General features: G+C 41.9%; 1 protein-coding gene and 1 long non-coding RNA gene across 2 annotated transcripts in view; both read right to left on the reverse strand.

Moving 5' to 3' along the window:
• The window catches only part of LOC115812053 (uncharacterized), a 35812-nt gene extending 23832 nt beyond the window's left edge, over positions 1 to 11980 (reverse strand). Inside the window, exon 1 of the long non-coding RNA XR_004025283.1 lies at positions 11861 to 11980. This is a non-coding gene — a long non-coding RNA (uncharacterized LOC115812053). The remainder of the gene's footprint in view (positions 1 to 11860) is intronic.
• Positions 11981 to 13880: 1900 nt separating this feature from the next.
• On the reverse strand, positions 13881 to 16322 carry mycb (MYC proto-oncogene, bHLH transcription factor b). The gene is made up of 3 exons (XM_030773738.1): positions 16162 to 16322; positions 15153 to 15822; positions 13881 to 14785 (listed from the first exon to the last, which is right to left on the reverse strand). The coding sequence occupies exons 2-3, from the start codon at positions 15811 to 15813 to the stop codon at positions 14244 to 14246; spliced, it is 1203 nt and encodes a 400-aa protein (XP_030629598.1). The 5' UTR covers positions 15814 to 15822; positions 16162 to 16322; the 3' UTR covers positions 13881 to 14243.
• Positions 16323 to 18820: the final 2498 nt, after the last annotated feature.

Below are 18820 nucleotides of genomic sequence, written 5' to 3' on the forward strand. Positions count from 1 at the left end.
ATCACATCAAATGTTCATTTCATTTCCTCGTGAATGAATCAACAACATTAAACCTGTAAAGCAAGTTCAAAACACCTTCAAAAATAATGACGACCAGCTTTTGTTTCCCGAGTAAACACTGATAAATCGATAAAGATGGTAAAGGATGGTGTAACAGGTCGCAGCGGAAGAGGAGAGGACTTCTTTGACGGGATCCGTAACGTCGCCGAGCCGCAGGCTGCGGCCATCTGTGCGCTGGCTTTTCGCTCGTGAAGGCTGATCGACGGACACATCGCCCACCAAAGCCCCTCCCGCACACGCTCCCCGCCTCCCTGATGCAGCAGAAAGAGCTGCACTCACTGCTACTGTCACTAAAATAGCTAGTGTTAGTGTGACCGTATCTACAAGTGCTGAGGGGATTGAATGTATATGAAGAGGGCGAGTGTGTGAGGGTAAATAAAGAAAGCGAACGTGCGGTCTGTTTAAAACAGGCTCGGAGGGCGAGAAGACTAGCGCCAACACATCCACGTTTAAAAGGTGAATAAAAGGGGAAAGAGGGAAAGTGACAACGCTGTCATCAGCTATCCTGAAGATTTCTGATGCTGTTCTGGGATCAGTGGAAGGGGGTTCAGTGGAAGTTGAGGGACACATTCAGGGGCTTATTTGACACAACTACAATCAGCCTCTGCTTAGAATCAGACCTGCTTCGAAGCAGGTCAACGACTATGGCAAATGTGTAACGCCACTACGCCTACGTGGGCAAAAAAGAGAGGACGAACTCATTCCGGCCAGCCGAAAGGAAAAGTGAGTTCTGTTACTCTCGTTCAACAGGTGTCTCTGGACTCCCGATTTTGCTGCTGCGCTCTGACTGCACACGAGCACGTTGCATGGGTGGCAACGGAGAGTTTCTGAGGAGAGCAAGAGCACTATGGTCAGATCCCCTTCCCTCTGCAGCTGTTCCAGATAGCTACAAAGGGTGGGAACAAGTTACTACTGCATGAAAAAAAAAAAAAAAAAAAAACTTCTCACCTCTCTACAGCTTCCTAGAATATTCACTCCTCTACCACTCCAAGCATGGACATCTCTCTCAGCCAAAAATAACTCGCTCACGGTCGTCCAGATTAGCTATAAATTACCTTTTGTCTCAAAGCACGTTAATAATTAATAATTTTAAAAAGTGGATTATAAAAAAAAATGATAAAATAATCATAGTAATAATAATAAAAAATTAAGAGATGAATAATGAAACTGAAAGTTGGCAAGAAACTTCAGACACGTGACAAAGACCCTTTTGCACCGGGCTGCGATGAGAAAGCCAGGACCAACGTCACTACTAAGAACTCACTGAACCCTGACCATTCATCACCATGCTCTCATAGACAGGGTGTCCCAATCAGACAGCCTCTCCTCAGGGTTGGAAGGTCAGCACGAGTCACTAACTGACTCCAGGCTACAGCTGTGCTCCATAAATTAGGCCATAAATGCATACCCGGACAGATAGCCAGCACGACAGGTGCCGCTTTGCCCGGGGGGTGGGGTGTAGGAGAGTCGTGAGGGATGGACAAGCTGTAAGGTTTGGTATTATTCCCATACTGAGCTGGAAATATCGAAACCGTCCCTTAAGCATTTTTCCTCCATTCTGATTGGTCCGCAGGGATGACATGTGTCCTCCTCTGCAAGATGAGAGCAGTGCGTTCTTTTCAAACACATCTGACCTCTTTGACCTCTTGATATGACAATTAGGGATCACTGCTCATGGTACACTGGTGTCTTCATGTTCCCCTGAGACAGCTGTGACATTTTTACTGTCGTACAGGACCAGTGCGTGCAGTCATTTTTAGAGATACAAGGTAATGTGTGTCCAGGTGGTCAATACTGGCCCTGCCTACTGGTCCTTTAGGGTTTAGTCACTGTTTTCGATTGCCCTTCATTTTTAGGCACGTCATTTTCTTTTTACGTGGATGCAGGGTTTGGCATAAGCAATGGCCCAATGGCCTGGGGCCGGTAAAAAAGTATGTTGTGCAAGTTGATTGGCCAGTTGCTGGTCTGTTCGGGCCAGTGACAGTTTTTCCACCAAATCACAGTCAGTTCACCTGTGATGCTACAGCTAGTTCTTTCTTGCAGTCACTATTTTCACTTAGTAAAAGTTTTCACCTCGGCCAGTAGTTTGAAAATAAATGTCATAGGAAGCGTCTGAAGCCACTAAAAGAGGAGGTTCCTAGTGTCATGGAAAACACAGTACACCTGGGTGGAGAGGAAGCTAATTCACCGATGTCAGGAGGCAATTCACATGCTTAGTAAAAGACAAACTCATTTAATTGTGGTGTTGTGTTAATTTGGTGATTAAGTCAGGGATAATGGTTGACAAGCTGTCCCGACATGAAAATACTAGATGAGACTTAAGCAAACTCAGCTTTGAGTTATGGTGTTGCAAACCCATGTCAGGAGGCATTTTGCATGCTTAGTAAAAAAAAGATCTCCAAGTGGCCTTTTAAGAGAAGCAGACATCGTATACCTCGTTACCTCGGTTAATCGTAGTTGTTGTGTTAATTTGGTGATTGTCAAGGATGAGGGTTGACGAACTGTCCTGATACGGAAATACTGGACATGGTATTGGGAATGCAGCTTCAAGTCATAGAGTTCAACGCCACTATGCGTTTAAGCCTATGAGGTTACGTCTGTGTGTGTACAAAGGAAACGTTACGATTAATCTAAAAAAGTCCACCTGTTTTTGGTACTACTTTTGGCAGATTGCTTGGTACGAGCTCTGTCAAGCCCAAATTAAGCTTGTGTTAATTTAGTGTTATCGCCGGAGGTGCGAGGGCCCGCCATTTCCACTTGCAGTGAAAGATCCACACTTCTCACCGAATGTATTGATATGAATGAATACAAAAATTAACATTCGAAAAAAATTAAAACGTTTTTTAAAAGTAAGTTTTTTGTCTCTTTCTTTTTTTTTCAGGCCAGTGAAAATATACACAAGGGGCCAGTCAAACTCTGAACTACTGACCCAGGGGACTCGCGGGGGAGAAATGTTGCGTTGGACACTGTGGACAACTGTAAAAGGAGGAAGTCCTTGATTAGGTAAAATTTCACTTGGGTCTAAAAAAAAAAAAGAAAGAAAAAAAAAAGTGGACCGATCCCGGTCAGTCCAAACTACGCGCCATTCAGAACAAGCAGTCGTTTTCATCTTCATGTAAACAAACATTCATTTTCATCTGTAGACGTTTCTTTAATGTTTCAGAAGCAAATGTTATCTGTGTAAGTCCACATTACACAATAGATCCAGTCATGGTATTACTCAACGCTGTCCTTAAGTGGGTTTAGTCATAAATGCAGGGTTGTGCTGCTTTGGCAGGGAGGACAGTGCATTGTTCGAGCAGACGCCAGGAATCCACTCTGTTTATGGTAAATGTGTGCTAAGCCTCTCTGGCACAAGGACTCTGGGCCGGGACCTGGCACAGAGAAGACATTTTTAACTGAAGCCCTGAATCTAAAGTCCTTGATTGTTTAGTGGGTCTTATTTACTGGAGACAGACGTTATTTATTTAAATCTTCCAAGGTTTTTTACTCTTCTCTGAGCATAGCTTCATTTCTTCCGCTCCTTGGCATTCACAGCCTGTTCCAGGAGGCGAGCCAAGGGTTGAAATGAAAGTGTTTAAAGAGCAAGAGAAAATACGATAGACGCAGAGAAAGAAAGAAAGAAAGAAAGAGAGAGAGAGAGAGAGACGGAGAGAGACGGATGGACAGATACAGAGATACCGGGTCAGTAATCGATGAGTCAGAGCACTGGAATTGAACGAACTGAAAACAGTGGCTGACCTCACTGCTGAGCCTGGCAAAGTCATTGGCTCTGAACATGGAACCATCGAGACGGAGTGAAAGGGCGGGAGGAATATTTTAAGACATCTGACAGCTCAAGTGTGTATATTACAGACTCCCCAAGTCCAGAATAGCCACCACAATCCTCTCAACATTGCCTTTAGTTGCTTTTTGAGACACACTAATAAGAGAATGAGAGAAAAACAAGACCTCATTTTGACCTCCTATGGATCTAGTGTCTTACACAATTACAACGTAACATTGCATGATATGGAGAGAGTCTCTCTGCTGGCCGTATCCAATCATTAATTCTCAGCTCTGAAAATACACAGTGACTCAGCAAGAGAGAGGGAATGTGAAAGGGCATGAGGGAAGGAGGAAGGAAGAGACAGGAAAAAGGAAAAGGAGAGACAGAGAGTGAAAGAGAGAAAGAGAGAAAGAGAGAGAGAGAGTGAAAGAGAGAGAGTTATCACAAAGTCTCTGAATAACAGAGGGCGGGGAGAGCGAAGATAACGAACAGCTCATTCAGCCTGCAGTGAGAGAGAGAGAGAGAGGGAGAGGGGGGGGGAGACAGAGGGAGAGAGAGAAAGAGAGAGAGAGAGAGAGAGGGAGAGAGAGAAAGAGAGAGAGAGAGGGAGAGAGAAAAAGAGAGAGAGAGGGAGAGAGAGAAAGAGATAGAGAGAGAGAGAGAGAGAGAGAGAGAGAGAGAGAGAGAGAGAGAGAGAGAGAGAGAGAGAGAGAGAGAGCATTTTAGCAGGAACCAGAAGGACAGGCTGCTGTTTCACACATTCCCTCCTTTTCAATGCAGTGTTAATATCACAGCTATGAGGGGGAAAAATGTATCAACATCCAACAAAGCTCTCTAGAGCCTTAGCACTGAGAAACAGGGCAATGACATAATGGGGGTTTTTGTTGGTTTAAAAGCACAAAAAAAGAAAAGAAAAAAAAAAAAAACGCCTTTTTAATGTTTTTCCTTCTTTTCTCTTTTTCAATTATGTTCTCCTTTTAGAGGGCCTTGAGTGTTTTTAAAGCGACGCTATTTTTAAACGGCAAGTGTTTTCAATTAAATTATATAATACTGAATGACTGGCAGCTTCTTGACAAATAAATTGGAGTTTTTACACAATTCAAGCTTTCATATTTCAAACAGGGCTTGTGTGTCTCTGTTTCTGGGTGGAGCTGTGAGATTGGTGCCAGAAGGACTGATGACTTCCAAATTTTTAGAGAAACTAAAAGATGTTTATATGCAGCCATTTTCTTTACACATTTGACAACAAGAGCCTTCTCTTTATGTGTTTAGCTTTATTTTCAGCCGCATCTGTCAATACAAGTGTCATTCATCAATTATCAATAGCCGACAGGATAGTAGGAGGACTAAAGCAACAGGAATAGAGGCCAACTAAAAATACTGGCAGAAATGACTGGAATAATAATGGAAAACCGCCAAGCGTTTTTTTTTTTCCATAGATATGGTGGTCCATTGTTAGAGGGCATAAACGCCACTTGCAAAAACACCCAAAGGAAAGTTAAAACATGGAGAGGATGGAGATTGAACCAGGTCCAAATGATTTTCGCTTGTTTTTTAAAGGAAATTTTATACATGGAATAACCTAACACGGTACTGATATGGTTCGTTAGGGTCGTCGAGGAAAACGGATCGGGATCTAGCACAAATTTGCCTCGATATTTAACCAAACTCGATCGGCGTACATTAACCAAATACACTGAACTTGGGGGAAGGGTAAATTGACGACCAAACAAAGACCACTTCGCCACAACATTGGTTTAAATGTTGGAACTCAATGACATGAGGAAAGAGCATTGAGAACCTACCTAACCAGTTTATTTCTTTTCCATTTATTTCCCACTTACTTAACCACTCAGAATATTTCCAGAACAGAGTAAAACACAGAAACAAGCAGTGGAGTCTACTCAAAACCAGTAGAGACTGGTATATAAGCTGAGTCAATATGAAAATATCTCAGCTTGTTCCAGCATGGAGAACGGGACCCCAGAGGTCTAAAACTGACGACACCACAAACCCCTCTTCTTCATGTCACTGACATATCAATTACAAGGCTGAAGACGATCATGATGTTTTTAACTTTGACGTACGACTGAAATGAGAGAAGCACTCGCTTGACCAACAGAAGCTGCCCCTGTGATTGGGGGGGGGGGGGGGGGGGGGGGGGGGGTCGACCTGTCTGTCAGATAACTCTCAGTGGGGGATGAGAGTTGGGGGAGCTGGAGTGCCCTCACTTCGTTTTATGGACTGAGAGGTTCCTGAGGTACGAGGCCGTCACAAAAGCTTTATGAGCCGTTCCCTACAGAGCAGAGCCAGAACGCAAAGACTTTACGCCCTCTCCCGTCATTTCAAAGAGAGAATATTTGGAACAAACAACCACACAAGGCTCTGCTCTGAGTAAGTTCTCTTTGGGATCCACAGGCAGCGGTTAGGAGGACACTCTGCTCTCCCTGGGGTCTGATCAGCTGCTCCAGAAAAGGGCTGCAGCAGTTTACACAATGACCATCTGCTTGCCAAAAGAGCTCACTTACGGAAAGTGAGCTCGGCTACGCCCCAAGGCCAGTTCTGCAGAGAACTGAACCACTCTGGGAGAGACGGCGATTGTGTCCAGAAGAGAGAAAAAGGGGCAGAGAGAGAGAGAGAGAGAGAGAGAGAATATGATTAAAGTGTGTGTGTGTCCATGCCTGTGTGTTATCTAACTGGGCGATGTGAAATAAGCCATCAGGCCATCCCTTGAATGGATTTCAAAGGGACAGATTGTTTCCATATCCTGTTGTTGCAATGGAGAGTATAATTACATGATATTCTCTCTCTGCTTATTTATATAAGTTTATCTTTATGAAGGAGTGTGCTAAAAATGAAAACTCTTTGGGCAAAAAAAAAAAAGCATGCGTCAAAATAAATAACACAAAATCTTCACTGATGATTTAAGCAATAGATCCGTAGGAAATTGATCCACGAACAGGGGTGGGTATAAAATCTGTAACCTGAGACCAAGAACCTCAGTGGTGTGGAGCTGGAGGTGGATGTCATTTAAATCGAGTTGAATGCTACCTCCAGATTTCCCCTAAGCATGCCAAACATAAGCAAAATGCAGTTCACGAGGGGGGGGGGGAGAGAGAAGTGTGTGTGCAAACACCACTCTCTCACTTAATCGGTTTAGGCTGCATCCATTAGTGGAGCTATTTGCCATAATTGATCTGGCTCACTCCTTTTTCTTGAAGCTTCCGCCTCACTCTCCTGACTAATTGAGGGAGAAGGTCTATAGTGACTCCAGTTCAAGTTCCTCTGGGCATCAGTAATGAGAGGGGTTTTTCTTTTCTTTTTTTTTTTTCATCGTCTCACTTAAACTTGCTTCTCTTGTTAAACTTCAAATGGGTAATGTCATTATAGTGACTTTGCCTAAAACGCCATTTAGCATTTAGTACCCATTTCACTGCGAAAGGCAACACCATACACCATGCATTTTAATACAGATATGTGAGCCAAACCTCTGATGAACATGGATAATAATATTTGTGTCAAATACATTTAAAATGCTCTGTTCATTGTTTCAACATAAAAAAAAAAAAAAAAATCTTCAAACTGCTTTATGTTTTCTTGAAGGCTACACACAGGACACATTATCTGCATAAAAGATTAGACTATCTGGATCAGATATCAATTTCTTGGTCTATGCTCTCAATCACTAAGGTTGTTACCTTTCAGCTTCTTCACAGTGAGACAGGGGAAGGAACGAGAAATGATCCGGTCGACTTAACTTTCACTGATCTCACTTCAGTGGCTGTAATCTTTAACATTTTAGCCCTTGTTTGTTACTTCAGTCTGCGTGATGTTCACCATCAGCAATGTCGGGACTTTTACCTTTGCCTCTGAGAAACATTCTTCGAGAGGATGACCGTACGAGACTTTTATTATCGTGACACCTGATTAAGAACGCTTCCCTATTTGTAATTGCTTTCAGGTGACTACATACGCCAAGAAAAGCACGCTGTAAACCCGAGAAAAGGACGTTGTATTATTCTTGAAGAAGAACCCACGACACATTAACAGCACGGATCATCCTGCTGAAGAAACACCCACATACCACCACTACCTCTGTGACCTCTTCACCTCACCTCACTTTCTTAAATGTCATTTCCCTGGTAACAAAAAAAAAAAAAAAAGTGTCAAACACCTGACAAGCATTTCTGTACTGACTCTTTCATTCTAAGCTCTTGACCTGGCTCTTGTTGGTGGCAGTGCCCTTAACACTGCTTGTGAAGGAGGCTGATACTGCAGGCATCTGTCCAGTACTGTGGCACATTGTCAGAATCAAGGAGGTGTCAATACAGCAGCAGGAATCACCAGCTCCTTTTGAAGGCCCATCTGTTCCCAGGAACCCCCTGCCAGTTAAATTAACTAACACTTGTCAATTCACCATTCCTTTCACTCTTCATGAGGTGCACTTCAGTCAAGCAATTTCAAGTACGTTCCCCTTGATGCGGAGTACAGAAAACACGCCCCTGCGTGCTGATTTGAGATCGGTTGCAGTATTTTGAGTACAACATTACTGAAAAGGGTTGGGATGAGTTGTGCTCCTTGCCGTGCTGAAAGGGGCAGACAGTCTCTGAAGCCCATGCTTTACAAACTTAATTGTGTGTTTAATGTGTGACTTCTCTTGATCTTTCATGAATAACTGATTAATAGGTTGACTGAGCCTTTACTTTACTGGATCCTTCAGTTTACTGTTACTGTTTCACAGACATTATATAGATTGCTATAAGAAAACATAGCCTACACATTTTTAAAACTATACATTATAAATACCTCACGGCGCATTAAATGATCACATTTCTATCACGTGCTGGTCCTGTTTATATTACTGACATACAATAACATGCTACCAGAACCAGACAAGCATGTAGTGGTATGGATTTTACAGTATTGCATTTCACACTGGTGACATGGCTACTGTTTTCCTTCCCTTGTACATGTGGTATGTGATATGGCTTAAATTATTCATTGTAGGTTCTGCATTGTGTCCATACATCCCTGTGTGCAAGGTATAATCTGACCCCCCTCAATCCCCTGAACATATACACAAAAGCAACACGACGACGTATACCCACACAAAGAGCAAAAGTCAGACAGGTCTCCTGTCCCTTGTCTGGACACTGAGTGGGAAAAAGAATCGGAGAATCAAACAGCAGTGTCTAAACTTACATCTGATAAAATGACTGACCCCACCACTGGAAGCATCCAAAGCTATGAGTGATGGGGGGCTTGGGGTTTAGGGGCACCTTAAATGGCAGGAGTGACTGCTGATAGTATCATTTTCTCCAGATGGTCTGCTACTGCAACTCCCTTTTATGTTGGGGGGTGGGGGTGTGGCGGCCAGGGGCAATTCAAGCCTCCCTGGGGACACACAATACCTCAGCAGAAGAGCGAGAGGCACCAAGTCCTCACTTACTCATCAAGTCAGTGTGAAGAGGTACACTGATCAAATCTGGTGCTACTCTCTGTGCATCTCACGTGAGCAACTATTACAGTTCATTTGTGTGAACACACACAACACCCTATCTCCTGGTTCTGTTGTCCACTGACTTCAGAACAGACCTGTAATAAATTTGACAAGCGTCTTGACACCAGATAACAGCCGATTTTGGCTTAATACAGTAAGGTCCATAAAAAGACAGTCTACCTCATACTGGCCTCATAATGAAAAAGAAAAGGAAAAATTACACCAGAAAACAGAGCTTCATTGGGCTTCATTTTGACAGGAAAGAATTGTTCTGACATAAATCCGAGACTGCTCAGTAACAAGCTTTATTCGTTAAAGAAGGAAAAGATAACGAACAAGAATCATATAGGAGTATTCTCCTGTAGGACAAATGTGCTACAAATGGTAAAATGTACAAAGAGTTCTGAAGCGTTTTTTTTTTAGCACAGTACCACAGAGAGAGAGAGAGTAAAAGAGAGAGCTGTTGGCCAGTCCTCCCTCTCTGGGAGGTTGCCAGCAACCCGAACGACCCTGCCGTTAGAAGGACAGGACGAGCTACCATGACATTAGTGCTATGTCAGCCTCACGCTTTCCATGAAAAGCCCTGTGTTCCATGCCAGAGCCAGAGCAAAGTGCAAACACTATTGCCAGAGGTAACTCCGGGTCATTCACTCTGAAAGGGGGAACCAGAGATTAAATATAGACTCTCTGGGCCTGTTTCTCTGGGAGGCCATCTGTGAAACAGTGAGGTGAGAGAAGAATGTTCTAGCTGCTATTATACATCAATAGTTCATTACATATGCAGCAAATAACAATTTCAGTCTCCAAATTCCAAGCATTATAAGTTTTTATTATACAGCAAGCATTAAGTATATAAATATATAGCAGACTGAAATGACAAGAAGATCCTCTGAGCTTAACACACATTCATGGTTATACACTGGATGTAAACCTGCCAAGACCATGTTTGGTTCATTAACTTTAACAAAAACAGCGCCTTGCCAGGTCAGCTCTGAATTCATACCTTGAATTGAATTAATTTAGCCATGTCATGGCAACAATCGGTCTTTCCTAAAACACCACCTGCTATAGCTCCCAAGGCGCAACTCAACACAAGGTCCCACAGCAATGAATAACTCTGTTTGTATGCACTACAGACATAAGACAAACGACATGTCAAAGGTTGGGCCCCATCCATACAGACGTTCCAATGATATTCACCTTCCGCTTGACCCTGGGCCAACACAAAGGACCTCAGTTTCCACTTTATTCCCAATGCTGAGGTCAATATCAATGGAAGACTATTCAGCTGAAGAGAGATATTGTGAAACAGTCACGCATCAGCATCCATAATGAATCGCCGTTACAGTTTTGCCTGGAAAACTGCAACTCCACGTTTTGACGACAGTAATACTATTCACTGTTAACAGGTCTATTACCCGATATCACTTGAGAGAATTATGATACAAAGTTCTCCTCTAGTGAGATGAATGCAAGCTGTGAGAATGTAGGTATTGTTTGGACACTAGACTCCATCTGGCCACCATGCAGCGGTGCACTGTGGATTGGATTAACTGACAGCACTCATTGCAGGGAGCAACAGAAAAAATGGACTTCCTCATCATTTCAGCCACAAGCGCCTATCATTAACACCCCATGGATCTACAGACAAGTAGACTTAATCTAATCACAAGTTTTCCCCGTAATTAAAACGATCTATCATCTCCATATAGGTTATACTCCACTAACGACAAGGGTTGACCAGCTCTGAGAGGCACAAAAACCGGAGCCTGCTTCATGACAGACTGTAGGGAATTTTGCTGAATCAGTGTCCATGTTTGCTAATGGAAAAGTTTTAGGACAGGTTTGCTTTTCTCTCCAAAAGATCTGGTGGAGGAGTTCTTGTCAGACTAACCTTTTTAATGAAACAATATGGAAAAGACCACTAATACACAGCCAGTTCAAAATTACAGACTGCATTATTGTTCAAAGGTTATGTGACTGTTAAAATACCAGAGGAATAAATAACAGTAGGGCAGCAGGAAATAACAGAAGGGAAGCATGATGTGCAATCAATGTTTAGCTGCACTTTCTTAATAGTGGGATATATAAGCTTTACCAACAATATGTGGATAGGCAAAACTCATGCTATCATTTCCTACTGTATCATCATCTTCGTGTAGTTTTCCTACGTTTTAGCACTTCATGACACACACACACACACACAAATGACACTAACAAAGCTGAATAAGGTCAATCTTTGAAAAAGCTATAGGGAATGGATGACAAACAACCTTCTGCTTGTAGCCATATAAACTTCATTACGGGACTTACTTAGTTCTGAACTGAGCCAAGTCAATACTACAATGTTTCAAGATGCAAACAAAGTATTTTACGAAGCAACTGTTAGCCATAGATTCTAGGTAAGCTGAATAAAGAACATGCACCTGTAGCTAAGACAGGATAGCACAGTTGTTTAACTTTACCTGCAATAAAATAATGTCACGCAAGTATATAAACAGCTGTGCGATGGAAATTGAAGAGAACCCTACCATTTGGTTCGTCTTCTTCGTTTCGTCTATTAATATTCACCGGAGAATCCGCTGTAGAATTGGAAAAATAAATAACCATAAAGCTCATGGCTACATTAGCATGCTGCTAAGTCTCTTCCTCTCTCTTCCATGTGCTCTCAGCACGCGCATTCGTAGAAGGTTTTGCATAGAGTCATCAAAGGTCTGACGTCATGGGACTGCAGCGCATCAACTTTCACTGCTTGTAAATTCATTTATAAACTATTGACATAATGACTGTGGCCGATTGATGACAGTTTTATGCTTTCGAATTTGTTGCATTTGAAATTCTTTTCCGGCTACAGTAATTATGGGTGTAACAATGTTCGATGTGTAGACTGTGTTGTATCTCACGGTGTCAGGCGATGACATATCTGCTATAATAATGCGTATTATTACCTTTTCCTTTTACTGTTTTAATAGGATTATTAAAGGCTAAGATAGTCCATGTAAACTTACAGATATTCTGAATTATATATGATAGATCATTATCTCCATTAGTTCTAAAATAATCTCTTTACCAGTGTGTTTGAATGGTTGCTGTGTGCTCTCTGATATAAAAATAATACTACAGTAGACCCTCATAATACCTGTTACTGACTGTTCAGAGAGTATCCATTTAAAACTGCTGAGTCCTTTCCAGAAGTAAAAAGATTCAGTAAGGAAAGTGTCGCAAATTCCGACATAGCCCTGAACTACGACATAGATCTTTCTGGCTGTAGCAGTGACAGGGTCTCTCTCTCTCTCTCTCTCACTCAGTGAGTGTGAGTGTGTGAGAGTGGGGGCCAAAAGGTGTGTGCCAGAAATTCCTCCAGTGCTAGCCCACTTCAGCAGTGATCAGGAGTATATCTCATTTACCATCCTGTATGATTAGCTAACATAGAACCTAATGGAAAAAGCTATTTAAAAAAAAACCCTAATGGTTAAATCTAAGGGTTAAAGTGTTACGAAAGCAATTCATTTTTGGCCTCTGGAAGAGGAAGTAATGATGGACTGAACCGCTCTGCTGGAGGGCAGAATATGAAAGAAATGTGAGGAGTAAAAGGCACTGAGATGTGAGGGTATTCTAAAGCAGTAGTTCTCAACTGTAGTCCTGAGGACCTCCCTGTCCTGCATGTCTTTGTTTTAACTCTTCATTCTCATAGTTGACTGAGCTGACCAAGGGCTTAATGATTAGTTGATCAGTAGAAGAAGGTGTTTTGTTTCAGCTCAGGACTACCACGCCTTATTCCACTGATCAACTAATCGTTACGCGCTTGATTGAGCTAATCAACTGTGATAGTTTCAAGTTTCTAGTTTCTTTAAATAGTGAAGAGTTAAAACAAAGACATGCAGCAAAGGGGGTCTTCAGGACTGGCGTTGAGAACTACTGCCCTAAAGCACCGGATCTATGTGGAGCCCACTGCATATGTGGCCTACCTCAGTTACATGCTTCTTCCAGATAAGCAAGTCCTTAGATACAGGTACATGCAACAGATGCAACTGGCCAATGTCTACCTTTCCTCCATTAAGGTTTTTATGATACGACCAAGCCTGCTTTGTATCAATTTGCTTGTGAGAGAGTAGGAGATAGTGAATGCAATGACAGGAGCATAAGGTCTGGATTATGGTTCCGTCTTAGTGACTCTCTGCTATCCATTGGCTCTCTTACAGCAATTACTAAAGTAGGACATGGACTTCACCCAAGGATTAACCATCCACGGCAAGTACAGATAAGATGAAAGTGGTAGATTAAAAAGGAGTCCAAAATATGTTAGAAAGATTACACTAAAAACTAATTTAGACTGGTTGCTAAACTACAGCTACTTAAATGTCAGCTGTAACCGTAAGTTGCACAACAGTCACCTCTCTCCTCTTACGGCGGGTTACTTACTCTGGTGTTACAGGGGGCAGAAAGCACATTGGGCAACTTTGATCAAAGGCTCATGAATAAGAGGTGGTGCGAGGGAGCAGGGAGAATTTGAGGTTCATTTGCATATTAAAGACACCGTCCATATGAGGATTAGTCAAACACAAGATTTTATAAAGAAATGCATTTATGATTCATAAATCAATACAGCATCTTGCATACATCTGAGCAAATATGTACAAAACATAGAAAAACAAACATTTAAGTTAAGACCAACAGCAATGGGACTGCTGACCATTATTACTAAAAATAAAATTAAATACAAATAAACCTATTTCATAATGTCCATTAATGCTCCGCTTCGGCAGTGTCATTGTTTAAATCAACAACAGATTCCAGCTAGGTCAACACGTCATAGCTCCATGAGCTCTTGAATCATCTGAGTGAACCACAACTAATCATAACTGTTTTTTTCCCCCCCAAAGATTTTAAAACATGATCAGTCCATCTTTAAATTTATTGAGAGTTCCTCAATTGTTCGAGTCTCTGTTTCAAATGTTCACATCTTCGACTCAGCTGTTCCTTCAACGAGAGGAGTTTTTGCTCTTCCGTTTGCATATTTAAGATGCACTCTGTAGCCTTTTTAAGTATGAGCACTTTGGCAGCCTTTTCATTTTTCGCTACGTCTGGTATTTCATCTCGCAACGCGAAGAAACTCAGCTTGAGCTCGTTCCTTCGTTGCCGCTCAAGGACGTTGTGAGTCCTCCTTTTATCGTAGTCCTCAGAGTCTGACGTTCTGGGACTAACGCATTTTCGGTTGTGGCTAATTTGTTTAAGCACCCTGCCAGTGCTCTCGAACTTAATCCTCTTGACTGCAGGCTGGTCGTTTCGGGTGGATGGCTGGGCAGCGTAATTATGCTGGTGAATGTTGACATGGCATCGTTTCAGGACCACGGGGCTGTGATGCGTCGTACTTGAGTCAGACTTCCTCACAGATTTCCTTTTTTCCACTGTGACCACATCAATCTCCTCATCTTCCTCCTCCTCCTCCTCTTCGTCTATTTGAAAGAAAAATTAAAAAAGTATTAAAAACAAAGCCAGTGTTGTGAACAGAACGTCTAGCCAATCACCGATTACCATAACACAGCATAGCGAGCGAGAAAGACTCATTTAATAAACTCAAGCTCGAGTAAATGCGGAGGGAGGGGATGTACCTTACGCAACTACTACTGACACGAATCCCGATGCAGAATTAACGCTTTACATTCCAGACATCGAGAAGGGCGTGAGATACATGTGGGCGCTTTTGCATGAATTTCTTAGGGAAGTACTATGACCCATCTAAATCACACGAAGTCACAATTTTAGATGTCAAAATTCTTCCAATTTCACTACTGGCAGCCAGTAACAGTATTTTTAACTTACCAGAATCACTATCACTACTGCTGCTACTTCCACTGTTTGGTGGAGTATCCAAAGGCAGCAGTGCTGAAACCAGTGAGGATGATTTGGTAGGCTTGGAGCTGTCCGTCAGAGAGTAAGGAAACACAACAGATGGATCAATGCACTCCGTGGCAGTGGTATTAATGTCCTGCAGGTAGCCGTCGTTTGTACTGCTTCGCCTGGAACTGCTCTCTGAACATTCGCTTTTGACAGACTCCCTTCGTGCTGCATGAAGCGAAGCAAGTCTCTCTGAAACCACTTTCTCAAGCTTGGCTGCTGCAGAAAACCCGCTCCACATACAATCCTGTATTATAATAGACTCCAAGAACGACTGAGAAGAGTCCGAATCGCAAATGAAACTGTGGTTGACCACGTCGTCTCCAAGAAATTCTGTTACCATCTCCAACTGATCTGCCGTGGAAGGAAATGGGTTTGAGATAGAAGGTCGCCGGCTTGGAGAGAGTGGTGGAGTCGGTAACAACTCAAATTTCTTCCATATATCCTCACTCGGTGCCGGCGGCTGTAGCTGACCATGTTGCTGAGAGTAAAAATCCTCATCTTCGTTATTGAAATAGAAGTAGGGCTGATAAGAATCGTAGTCGTAATCATAATTTTTGCTCGCCATACTTGAAACCAGCGGCATGGTGAATGCCTAGAAGAAAGAATTTGAGATATTTATAGGCTGAAGTAGATCAACTTAACACAGACTGACAACTTCTGGCTGGAGAAACCAGCCTAACACCAAAGTAGAGAGAGTTGTAAAATTAACAAAGTAAACGTTCCAAATAGTTGATGCATACCAGTGATGTACAATACGAAAATAGTTTCGTTTAGAGATATAGTTTCTAGCTTGTCCTCGCCAAACCACTTAATTACAATTCTCGCAATTAGCCAGCTTAACTCATACAGCGTTTATAAATGCCTCCGGTATCATACATTTCGAGAAAATTCAATTTGGTGACAAACGCATGAATAAGAAGTAATTACTTACCGTTGCAATGTATATAACGGTGAAAACTGACGAGCAGAGGCAACGATTTGGACCTTCAAATGAAAGTAATCACAAAGTGGGAGTTGACCGTACCGGTGAGTAGAGTGTGAGACACACTACTTAGTAATGAGCATGGTCTGAGATGGTTACCTCACTGTTTGCTGTCAGCAACTGCAAGATTTGGATCAGCTGCTCCCGCGGGTTTTAATACTACGGATTGTTTTTTTTTTTCCTTTGCTCTAGATATTCATACGCCCCACGACACCATTTCCCGCCAAATGACGCAGCGTAATAAAATTCGGATATATGTCATCGTTCATTTATTTATGAAATAATATGTATTCCATAACTCAATAAGTATTATTATTATTAGGTACTTCGCAGATCAATTTAACCCAGAGAACGAGAAAAGAGGGAACTATTTTTCTTCGCCTATTTATTCTGAAAGGCTGTGATTCGGTCAGGGTCGGGGAGGAGCTATAGTAAAAACACTACACATTCAGTGCTGTGCAGAATAATTGTCACTGCCGGGAAATTGCAAAGTAGTAGACTGTACGAGATTCACCGCCTTTCTTAGATAGGATACATCATACGTATGACTTATTCATGATACAGTAAAGAAAGTCAACTAACTTTTTTCTCTCTCAAGATACTCTAGGTTATTTAAACTCTGTTCCCCAAACATATGATTAACTGACTTATCGGCAAAATTATTCATTTTAATTTTATTTATTCGTTTCTTCTCCCTTCTGAAAGTTTGAGTGTGTATATATGTGAAATTGCGTTAAGTTGATTGACATCACCTGGTTGTTTACTTGCTTCGAATTCCATTAATGACCAGGTATGTCTTCATGAATGAACATCTTCCTTATTGGCCACAGTGCAATAGTACCAATAGTGATGCATTTCCGGCAGGACGCTGGGTTGTGTGGCTATTTTCTTGAACCACGATTTTATTTATGATAAAAATTATCTGTCTGTCTCTTTTTGTTGCTGTCACTATATTTATTTTATCCTAGTAAAACTTTGCCTACAAAATTAATTGTGGTTTTCGTTTTTACATACGAGTGATTAAAAAATGTTCAGTATGATAATAGACGTGACAAGGATAAAACAACATATCATTAGACAGCTATTCTGTCAGCTCCATTAAGATCAACCTCAGTCACCCCCAAGTACGACTGTAGAACAGTGTAATAGTGCCCTCTGCTGGTTATATTGGAGAAGCATAATTAAAATCGTGAGGTTCAGTTCTCAGTATCCACCTGATTATGGAACGCGTTTTCAGCATTTACTGGAATCTGTTTCCCAGCAACCCTTTTGCTACTTTCAACTAGCATTGAAATCAAATGTTGAGTGTGTGTATCTTGATTTCATATTTTATGAAATCAAGTCATATTATTATATTATTTCATATTTTTCGTATGTAAATGCCAGTGTGACAATTCAAGTTCAAAAACATTTGTCATTTTATGAATGCAACCTTTTCCCTTGCTCTCTTTATATAACTACATTACCCTCATATTTCTTTTAATTAATTTGTAATTCTTTTTTAAGTCATTCATGTTTGAGTTCTGGTGAGGAGTTCTTCATTCATTCACTTATTTTGTTAGGTGTAAACTGCAAAAGAACACAAAGCAGAGACAAAAAAAAGAGACATAACACAGTTGACATCTATAGTGTGATATACTCCAATGGAAAGTAATGTAATGATTTTAGTATTGAATATCCTTCAATACTCCTTAATAATTCTTAGGAGCCCAAAATAAATGTGATGACAGCAATTTACACTCTAACATACAGCTATAAGGGCCAGTAATTGTACACATGTTCGTATGTGTGACAACCCCTCCCCCCCTCCCCCTCCTGGGGTTCAGGGTGGTATTTCTCATGACATCCCAACATGGAACAGTCATGTTTGATATATGACTGTACATAGCTAAGACTGGGTTTCCTCCTCACTCAAGGACTCTTCTAGGAATCAGCTGGTGTCATTCACTCCAACCAACACATCAGAGAGGCAGGGCAGATCTGCTTCCCCAAACGTGCAGAAAGAGAGAGAGAGAGAGAGAGAGCCATGTTTAGTCATGGCCATGTGTGCCAGAGCCTGGAGTGGGGAAGGCTCACACTACTACTATTAAGGGTTTTGTTCCTGAGCCAAGTATGTGCAAGGGTAAAGCGTGGAACTGTGATCCTGGCTGAAATTAAAGTCAGTGTGAATGTACTGCTAAGCCCCAAAGAACTTCCCAAAGGATAGAACAGAGGAGACCAGGGGCTTTTATCATGGCCTATTTCAGGCTACTGTACAGCTGCTCCAGTGGCCAGCTGCCAGGTGAACGTGGTGTACCTATAAAGATCACTCAAAGGGTACACAAACAGGGAAAACCTAGCCAATTGGCCATATTATTTAGCAAGTCACAGTTGGTTCAAAGGACAACAGATATAGTACAAGTGGGCAAGAGGGACAAGTTGATGATATCAGAAATAGAGAAAACGTCCTCTCCATCAACACTTATAACAAAGAGCTGGTATGAGTTAGTGTAATCCAGCTAGATAAAACACCATGCTAAATTAAATCCTGAACTCTATAACCCCTGGCAAGATGCTGGAAACATACATAATGGTGTGACCTCCTCAGGGTTTGGGTGACAACTCTGCC

The sequence above is a fragment of the Chanos chanos genome, chromosome 5, assembly GCF_902362185.1.
Source record: "Chanos chanos chromosome 5, fChaCha1.1, whole genome shotgun sequence".
NCBI classification, from domain to species: Eukaryota; Metazoa; Chordata; class Actinopteri; order Gonorynchiformes; family Chanidae; genus Chanos; species Chanos chanos.